General features: G+C 47.7%; 1 protein-coding gene across 1 annotated transcript in view; it reads left to right on the top strand.

Moving 5' to 3' along the window:
- The first annotated feature begins 922 nt into the window (after positions 1–922).
- The window catches only part of BEND4 (BEN domain containing 4), a 29,647-nt gene continuing 20,283 nt past the window's right edge, over positions 923–10,286 (top strand). The window contains exons 1-2 of the mRNA XM_072862553.1: positions 923–1,345; positions 9,368–9,934. Coding sequence (XP_072718654.1) covers positions 979–1,345; positions 9,368–9,934 — 934 coding nt within the window. The 5' untranslated portion in view covers positions 923–978. The remainder of the gene's footprint in view (positions 1,346–9,367; positions 9,935–10,286) is intronic.

Genomic DNA, 10,286 nt, shown 5'->3' with positions numbered 1-10,286 from the left:
AGCGTTTCATTATTTCTTAACTGTCCCTGAAAGGGTCTGGGCAGGAGGCGGAGGGGAGAGGGAGGCGGAGGGGAGAGGGATGCGGAGGGGAGAGGGAGGCAGAGGGGAGAGGGAGGCGAGGGGAGAAGGAGGCGGAGGGGAGAGGGAGGCGGAGGGGAGAGGGAGGCGGAGGGGACAAGGACGGGGCTTCGCCCCAGGTTTCCGCCTCATTTAGGCAGTTTGCAAAGAGCGGGCGGTGGGGGCCGGGGGGGACACGACGTCGCAAATAATGTTAAATGTGATTAATCTCCCGGATTCCTGGAAATCTGACATGCATGAGTTACAGCGAAACCTCTTTTATTTCGCCATGAAATGCTTTTGCATAATGAGAAAGAAAATGTCCTCTGTGCCCTAATCAACTCTGACAGGTCCTGGACTCCCAAATACTTTTATTTACGGCGTTATTTATTTCTTCCCTAATAACCGGGGAGGCGGGCCCGCGGCTCGCTCCGTGCGGGGAGGGGAGGGGAGGGGAGGGCCGGGCGGCCGGCGGGGCACCCGCGGCGGGGCTCCGCGCCCGGCGGAGGGGACACAAAGTTTTTGCGGCGGCTCCGCGCTCCGCGCAGCGCGGGGCGGGGCGGGGCGGTACCCGGCGGGCCGTGCCGAGCCGAGCCGGGGCGGGGGGCGAGGGGGGCTCCCCGGGCGCCCGTCCCCTGCCGCGGCGGCGCCCGGCGGCTCACCTGCCCCCGCGGGGGTGCCGGGGGCGGCGGCGGCCCGGCCAGGGCCCGCCTCCCCGCCCCGCTGCCATTAGCAGAGATTACCCTAAACACTTGCCGGTCGCCGCCCGTCTCCCTCCAGGCATTGGCGCGGCGGCCTGTCAATCAGGCCGGCGCCCCGCCGCGCCGGGGCTCCGCCGTGCCACAGAGACGAGCCGCGGCGGCGGCAGACACAGCCCCGGAGCGGGGCCGCGCCGCGCCGCGCCGGGGGAGGCGGCGGAGGATGGAGGAGGAGATGCAGCCGGCGGAGGAGGGGCCCAGCACCCCCAAAATCTACAAGCAGCGGGGCCCCTACAGCGTCCTGAAGACCTTCCCCGGGAAGCGGGCGGCGCTGGCCAAGCGCTATGAGAGACCCACCATGGTGGAGGTGCCCCGCGGGCGCGGAGCGGGGCAGCCCTTCCCGCACGCCGCCGCCGAGCTGCTGCCGTACGCGCCGCACGGCCCCTTCCCCAACGGGCCCGCCCGCCCCGCCGCCGCCCCCGGCGCTGCCCAAGGCCACCCCCGCCCGCCGCCGCCGGCCCCGAGCTCCTCGGGCCGCTACGGCCCCTGCCCGGCGGCGGCGGGGGGCGGCGGCGCGGAGCTGAGCGCAGGTACCCGCAACTCCTCTCCTCTGCCGCGCAACTTCGCGGGGCACTTTGCGGCAGGCGGGAGCGGGATGGGGGCTGCGGGCTCCCCACACACACACACACACGCACCCCCCTCCCCGGGGGGGCTGGCGGCGGGCTCGGCCCCCCCATCGGGGCTGGCGGCGCCGGGCGCCCCGGGGCTGGGCGCGGGGGGTGGGGGGGTGGCCGGGGCCGCCCGTCGGCCGGGCATCGCTAAAGTTCCCGGGGGCGGGCGGGGCCGCCGTCGGGGCCGGGGCCGGGGCCGCTGCCCGGCCGGCATCACCCCCCGGGCGGCGGGGGGGCGGGTCGCGGCCGCGCCGTCGGGGCTGTGCCGACAGCCGCTGGCGAGTTGGCGGGGCGAGCGCCCGGCGGCCGTTGGCAGCTGCGGGAGCGCTGCCGCCGTCTGCGGGGCGGGGGCAGCCCCGGGCCGGCCGCTCCGCCGCGGTCGCGGACGGGGAGGGCGGCAGGCTGGGGCTGGCTGCCGGAGGGAGCTGCTGGTAATGGAGAGGCGGCTGTTAAAGAGATGGTGATTTTAACAGAAAGAAAATAGATCGGCCGCCTGCCTGCACCGTTTTCGTAAGATGCAGCGAGGAACAGGAGATCAGATTATTCTACGGTTTTTTTTCCTTTAAAGGTGTAAGATACCGAGATGCTGAACGCCTGTCTTTCTTCTAGTGATGGCTTGGAGTTAAAAACCACGTAGATCTTGATATGCAACCTAAATTTGGCATCAGGAAATGGGAAATTGCATCTTTAAGCAGAGTACAATCAAAAATGAATTACAATAAATCCTATATAATTGCATAGGTCATTCTCTTTAATGAGATTTTATTAACCTGACTGTCAAGCTTTTGAGTCAGGCAGATATTTTATCTTCTTCAACTGATAAAAGTGTCAGCTATAAACCACCATATAAATATTCATAAATCTACACATCTGTGGCAGCCTATCAGCATCATTCTTTTGGACATTAAAAGCATTCTAATTACTTTCTGTCTAGCAGAGCTGAAATGCTGCCTGTTATAGTATGTGCTTGGCAGGCATGATTGCTTTTGTTTGCCATCACAAATAGCAGCATCCTATTTTATATACTGATGGTCCAGAATATATTCAGGGTTTGACTGAACAGGATGAATATTATGAAGCACCATCTGGTTTTGATAACATCGGGTATATTAACTCATCTGTTAATTTTTGACACATCATTGATTTATTTATTTAGAAAAATTGGATCCTGTTTTGGTATGTTGCTGTTTGCCTTTTTAACAAATGTGATGACATTTCCTTACTAAACAGGGAGATATGCTAGTTAATAGGATAGATGGCTATGTTCTAATGCCTGGTTTTGCTCAGAAGCAGTTGTCTACTGGATGAATCTATCATGTCTAGTTACAAATAATTCAAGTACTTTACCAAAAAAGTTTAATACTTGAATAGATCAGCCTGAAAATTCACGGCTCTGACGCGTAGTCCTGTGATCCGTGGCAGAAGGTCATGTTGTCTTTTTTCTTGAAATGACTTCTTATTTTAAATGCCCAAATGGTGGTATTTCAGTATTTTTTTGTAGCCCACAAGTAAAACGCTGCCGATAAATGTGACACCTACCATTCCTTACAGAAGCAGATTACACTATGGAAAATGCTTACCTGTCTGGTAGATGATACACGAGGCCACATTCATAGCAAAGCCCTCTGGGCTTTGATGAGCAGAAGTTTGGACTTTCTCCTGTGTCTGTAGACTGTACTAACCACGAGCTAGAGCAGGCTTCAAAGTTTGTCGTTGATTTTGGTCCTGTGCTAAAAAAGATAGCTAAGGAACTGTTGTTCGCGCACTGAAGTTCTGTGAAGTCCCTGTCCTCTCACCTGCACATCCAGGCTTTACTTTTACTTTAGGTTCCTATATGGGTCCCAACATACCCTTCTCCCAGCTAAGACTTTTAAGTACCAAGCAAAACAGAACAGGAGAAAACAAACCAAAAACTTGCTACAGTGTGCCGAAGTGGGATTTTGTACAAGTTATTACCAGAGGCTGATAAAGCAAGGCGCAAGGTTTAGACCTCCTGGGTATTGTAATCCCTGAGGTACGGGTGCTTTGCTGAGCTATGCACCTCTCCTTCCTGCTTGGTGATGGAGAAACACCAGGCGCCTTGTGTTGGAGGAGCCGTAGCACCGCTAAGCTGAGCAGGGAGCTGTCGAGGGTGAACTAGTTGGGACCTCGAGGCTGTATGTATGTGGAGGACTTCCATACCATCATCCAGAGCCCTGAAATCCTCTTAACGAATGTGTGAGCCAATTTAATGGCTCAGGCTGCCACTGGGGAAGCAGAGCTGGGGTTTTGCCCCTGGGGAGTGGGAGCATTTGCATGTGCTGCATGCATGGTTGCTCTGCACTTTGCCCAGTGCCTGCCCGGCTCCTGGGTTCTCCACAGAAGCAAGGGGGACGGGCTGGGCCCTTTCCAGAACACCTCTTAGCCACAGGTTTATCTCCCAAGTGGTGGATGTTGTAGGGGGGAAGGATCCTTCCCTTAGCAGGTATCCAGCTGCAGGTACGCTGGGTTGTTGTCCGCAAGGCATCCATGACTTGCACAGTTTTCCCACTTAGCTTAGCCATAGCACTTGACAAGTGCTTACTTGAGTGAAGAGGGGGAGAGCTGTAGATCACAGTTTTGTAGGGACACCCATGTCATAAGTTCAGTTTCAGAGTCCTCTGTTTTTGCGGATACCTCGTCACTTGTGCAGGCAACGGTGAGCAAGCTGGCCAGTAAAACACCATTCCTGGGATGTCTAACTCTGCACTAGCAACTTAAACACTTAATGCAGTTGATTCGTAATCTTCAGGCATGACATTTCTGGCCCCTTGGGATTCAGAGCACCAAGTCTGCTTTTGAGAGTGGGCACCTCAAACACAGCCACAAGTAAGGATGCTTCCATGTTTTTGAAGCTTTTCCTATGGTTAGAGCTCTTGCCAAGAATGAATGGTTTCTTCCTCAGTCTCTCTTTAAGAGAACACCCTGACCTCTGGCTCCAGAAGAATTGTGGGAAGAGGGGTTATGGGAAGGAGGAAAAGCAGGTCTTCTCCACCCTGTGCCATGGTGAGGAAAGATCTAGCTCGAGATCCCACCTTGGAGGGAAAGATCCTGCATGAGAAATGTCATCTTACGACAAGAAATGTGGAGCTGCTCTGCAGCACAAGCCTTCTCTCTCCTCTAATGAGCAGCGGTTACTCTGACCACTGCTGCTGCAGACTAAGTCACACAAATGGATGTATTCAAAACACCAGCAGATACCCATTTTCTCCTGTAAAATATTAATTCTTTATTAGTCTATTCAGATTATTTTCCTGGTATGAAAACAATGTGCATCTTTGTCTTTAGTAGCATGTACATTAAATAGTATCATAGTCCACCAAAGAAACTCCTTTTCCTTAGGAAATCATGTTTTAGACCTTACAGTGTGCCTTAAAATTTAAGATGGGCTTTCCTGGAAAGCAGAGAAAGAAGAGCAGAGCTGTCGTAGAGGTGTTACTCCAGTGCCAACAACCTGGCATGTTTAACACAACTAGTTAATCAAGCTCTGTCACATCCGGACAGAAAAAAGTTTTTTAAGTGAACAGAGAAGGTGAAGATCATAATTTTGGACTTAACCAAGAAGTTGGGAACCCTCATCTGTAAGTAGATCTATCAGTTCAGTACTGAAATGGCCAAACACTTGTAGCCTTCATCCACTGGACTGTCTCGGTGATCTTCATGCAAAATGCCCAAGAAAGCATCTCTTAGTCATGGGAGGTGTCAAATGCTCTCGATTTTGTGACTCAAGCATAGATATTTACAACAGTGTTCATATCTAAAAACATAATGACAAAGTCTGTATACATGGACAAAGCCATTTTGGGGGGTACAGAGCTGCTGCCCCAGGATCTAAAGTAATAATAATATGATAATAATCCAACAAGTCAAGAAATACAAATCATCAGGTGAGAGGACTGAAACACTGCAAGGTGAAGAGTGAGATGATTGAAATTGCTAAGGAACCTGGACTTTCGAATCTGGCTGAAAATTAAATACCAATGAATACATTCCCTGCAGGGGAGAACGTGTGGTATTCAGACCCGCTCAATAGTTGCAAAGATGACTTTTTAAACCAGCTGCCCAAGGTTACAAAGGAAACTGTGGAAAAGCCATGACCTGAATCCAGAGCCATTGAGACCCAACACAATGCCTTATTAATAAAGCTGTCTGGTCTAAGTATTGAAAAGATCCTCAGGTGTAGGAAAAGCTGATGTTATACCTGCCAATCTTTCCAGACGTCTTTTCTGATGCATCAGTGTAAGTCATCAGGTTGAGTTTCAGAAGTCTGCTCTTACTAAAACCCTGGTTTTAGTCTGGCAGTTGGATAGCGAAGAAGCCCCATAGTTCAGCATCAATGAGAAAAAGATGTAAAGATGAATGCTATATCCAGGAGTCAGTACCTGATTTGCCATATGATATTATCTTATGGTTGCTTGCACTCGCAAATAATCTAGTTAGGAATACTTACACTTTTAGCAATTTAATCCTGCTCTTTTAGCACTTTATGGGCCTGATCTGGCAAGTCTGCCTTCAGGCAAAAGTCTAGTTAAAGTCGATAGAAGTTCTGTAAGCCTAAAGACTGTGGGGTCTGAGACATTAGAATTACATGGTTGGTGAGCATCGTAATAAGGGGAAGGAGTATCACAATAAGACTTTACCCTGGTTTAGTCTGGTGGAGTCATTTCAATAGAATCCTCCTTTCCTAGAAAATACATCCATTACATTAAATCAATTAAGAATCAGATCAGTGATTATTCAGTAGTAATCACATAAAAACAACTTTTTGTCATTTCTTAGTGATTAGACATTGCACAGCGCTTGCATTTCTAATTACAGTCAGTCCATAAAAGCTGAAATCCCAATTTCTACAATATATGCTAAATGGGAAGCATTTGTTTTTATTTTTTTCTCCATCACAAGAAATAACTGTAGTTATCATTCTTTAGGGTTGTTCAGGCTGTGGGTACATGTACCATTACTGGTGTAGAAGTCACTTCAAAGTGGTACCCGCTTCAGCACAGAAAGAGATGTTTCCAGAACGTGTGCTGCGAGCATCCCTCGCTATTGCTGCCCAGCGGTACCCACAAAAAAAGCATTTGCAAATCTTTCTGCTAGCATTTCAAAATAGCCCTGCCTTGTCATGACTTTCATTTTTATATCTTTGAGTATGGGTTAAAGTTAAGAAAAAAAGCAATAGTTGCTGTTATTGTGTCTTTGTAGTAGATCTGATACTGAACTGAAGAGTAAATCAATACTGTCATTTCTGTATAAAATTTCAGTTACGTTTTAAGCCATTATCACAGTAAATGTGCCTAATGCATTCAATTTTACAACAAAACTAATCATTAATTTTATCTTTACTGATGTTAGTGTTTATTATAGCATTCTTCAGAACTGGTATTTGAAATGTCAGGTTACTTTTTGCCATATTTTAGGAGAAACCATAATATTAGAATAACATATCTTATACTAATCTAATCCCTTCTCAGTTGTTTCATTCATATTTTGTCCCCTTGCAACAAGGATATGCAAAGAATGAGTAACTGTTTTGTCAGCAGGGACCATAATGATTAAAATACAAACAGTAAATATGACTTCAGGTCTGGAATCGGATTATGGGATTAAAATGAATGAAAAATTGCTCTGTAGTAGGATTGCAAAGTTACAATCAATAACATCCTGTAATAATTTTAAAGGGAAAATGTGGGAAGTAAAGAAATAAGGCAAAGAAAGCACAACTTAAGGCTGTTAGTGATGCTTGAGTTTCTTGATTTTCCTTTGGTTTATCGGTACGTCCCAGCTAGAAAGCTGCAATGTCACCAGGGTTCTGTGCTTTTGATTAACATTACATCTGTTGTGCTGGGTTATTTTGCACTTGCATCTTAAGGGTTAAAGACAGCTGGCTGTAGGTTAATGCAGTAAAAGGGAAGGAGGGACACCAGGTATGGAGGCTACAGAGCACCTGGCACCCGCACCCACTTGCAAAAGGGGCAGCAGTGCTGGTGCGTTTCTGCCCTTTTGAGTTTGTAATGTGGACAGAGGGCGTTGCTTAATGTTTTGGATCAAAGATGTGTTGGAGAAATCTGCCCTGGTTCGTCTGAGCCCGTCTACAAGGGTATGGTACGACTCATTAGCACAGGAGGCTGATGGTGAGGATGCTTTAAGTGGTCTTAGGGCCACCCCAATCCTTCACGTGCCGGTGGGCTCTCTCTGCTTGGCCCTGGGCAGCCTCATAGCCCAGCTCTGCGCCTGTGCTTATTCTGTCTGCCTCACGTCCCTGTTCTTACGTTTGAGTCCTCGGGAGATCACATCCTCGGGTTTTGTGCTGGGGAGGTCTCCTCGGGCTGTGTTCGAGACTGAAAGCATTTGTATGCTGCTTCAGCCCTGCCCTCTTTGCAGAGATCTGGAGGATGGTAAAAATGCAAATTAGCGTTGTTTCAAATATTCTTCAGGCCAGCTGTACTAACCTCAGTATGAAGTAGATTTTCCACCAGAAGGTGTGTCTTCTGGATTTTGGAGAAGTACCGTGAGAAGTGCCACCTCTTAAAGGACTGAATTCTGAACGTTTCTGTTCTTTATATATTATCAGTGTGATGAGGCTATGTTTTCATCTCTAGTGATGAAGTTAAGATAGATGAAGGTCTGGGGTGCTTAGTCTCATGCATCTGTAGCAGGTTGCCTTTTCGAAAGTAAATGCGTTTGTCACTTTCTAAAAGTCAAGCCTGCCTGAGAAGAGCTCTCCAAAATTGGCAGCGCTTAAATCTACCACTCTTTTTTTTTCTCTCTCATGCAAAATGTTAGTTACATCTTTTTAGGCACCTAGAGGAACTCAGCTATGAAGAAGCTAAAATTTTTTTAAAAAGCATTATTTTTATCAGGGAACCTAACAGGTCATACCATAAATCAGAGCCAAGTGTCTTGATCATTTTCCATCTGGGTCCAAGAACTGTTACAGCAGCTTGACTCTACATATATAGACACTCAGAAATGAATGACCCTACTATGGAGGTTTAGGTTGTAGCTGCTATTGCTCCCTGAGATGTGACACCTCCTGTCATTAGAGGCAAGGCTGACTAGGTGCGGCGTGGCATCCTTCTCCTGCTTCCAGAGCCAAGGAGCTGCCTGCAGAAACTGCTGCACAGCCCCACATAGAGTGTTCTGATTATGTCCAGAGCAGCTCAAAGAACTCTGCAGTGCTCTCCGCTGCGTGATGTTGGCCTACCCACAAACTCTTAGGAGGTCAGCAGGACAGAAAAAATTCCTCCTCTGACCAGAGGAGCTTCACGTTGTACCTTTGATGCCTTTCCTTGGTGTAAGGAGAGGGTTTTGTGCTTGTCACTCTTGAGTTGTTCTTGGATATTCCTGGAACCTAAAGAAAAAGGAACAGAAGCAAAGTCCGTAAAATTGGGGGTGGGTCACGTGAAGTGTCCCATGCCCAATGTCAGGCAAGTGCAGTAAGGATGAGAGGGAGAAAAAACAACGCTTGAAAGCCTTGTTGGAGAGGAGCAGGGCATAGGAAGAAGGTGTAGTGGAAAGTCCTGCAAAAATGTGCAGGCAATGCCTGCCAGCAGCTTGAAATAGGCTTCCAGAGAAATACTTACTTGAACTTTTACTTGTAGCAAATTGGATGGAATTTGTGTTTTCTTCCCCATTTTTCCTGTCTTAATCCCTCTGAAAGAAGATGGCAGTAAGCAGTGACTATCATCACAATGCATTTCTGATTAACAGCAAGGGCACAAGGGCAGTCTCAAAATAGAAGCAAAGTCGGGATTGTTTTAAATCACAGTGTTGCAGAAGTATTAAAGCAGAAGCCATAATTTTAATGTGTTCAGAAATAAAATGCATGCTACTGTAAACGGTTGTGTACATTCATCTAGCTGCTACTGACTGGCATAACCTTTTGCATTAGGTTTCTGTGATTCATCTTTTCTTTTGTTTCAGAGAGTCGAATGATTCTGGATGCCTTTGCCCAACAATGCAGCCGGGTTCTAAGTCTCTTAAATTGTGGTGGAAAACTACTGGACAACAATCACTCTCAGTCCATGATTTCCTGTATAAAGCAGGAAAACCCAAATTATAGTGAAAGACAAGAGCAATGTCAGCTTGGGAAAATGGTCCATAGTCAGACATCAGACATTTTAGACATAGAGATGCAGTATATGCAAAAGAAACAACAAACCTCAGCCTTTCTGAGAGTTTTTACTGATTCCCTTCAGAACTATTTGCTTTCTGGGAGCTTCCCTTCTCAGAACACCTCATCAGTAAATGATTTTAGCCATTTGGCTGATGTGGATCCACTTTCAACCTCTCCAGTACACACTTTAGGTGGATGGACATCTCCAGCAACATCTGAATCTCATGGTCACCCATCATCTTCTACACTTCCAGAGGAGGAAGAAGAGGAAGAGGAAGAAGGTTACTGCCCTCGGTGTCAAGAGCTAGAGCAGGAGGTAATTTCATTGCAACAAGAAAACGAGGAACTTCGTAGAAAATTGGAGAGCATTCCAGGTAAATAATCCCCTGCCATATAATATTGTCAGTCAGTGATAAAAACAGTTTGAGTAATAGTTTGGTTTAAGTTCTAGTTGTCTTTTGAGGTTGTAGTCATAGTAATCAAACACTGGAATTTGTCTCCATCCAAAATTCCTATAGCTGTGCCCACTGGAAAATTATCTGCTGATACTCATCCATACTAATCATGAGTCCTAGACTAATGAGCTGTGTTCAGGATGGGATGTACTGTGTAATCCCAAATTCCAAACATCAGGTGATTTGTCATGGTAATTTCAAACACATGCTTTTATACCGGATTATCTGTATTGTTCTTTAAGTGATGTTGCAGCTTATAAACCTAATTCCC

This window comes from Ciconia boyciana, chromosome 5 (assembly GCF_034638445.1).
Source record: "Ciconia boyciana chromosome 5, ASM3463844v1, whole genome shotgun sequence".
Lineage (NCBI taxonomy): Eukaryota > Metazoa > Chordata > Aves > Ciconiiformes > Ciconiidae > Ciconia > Ciconia boyciana.
Note: the sequence above shows the minus strand (reverse complement) of the source record. Positions and strands in the feature narration are given on the sequence as shown.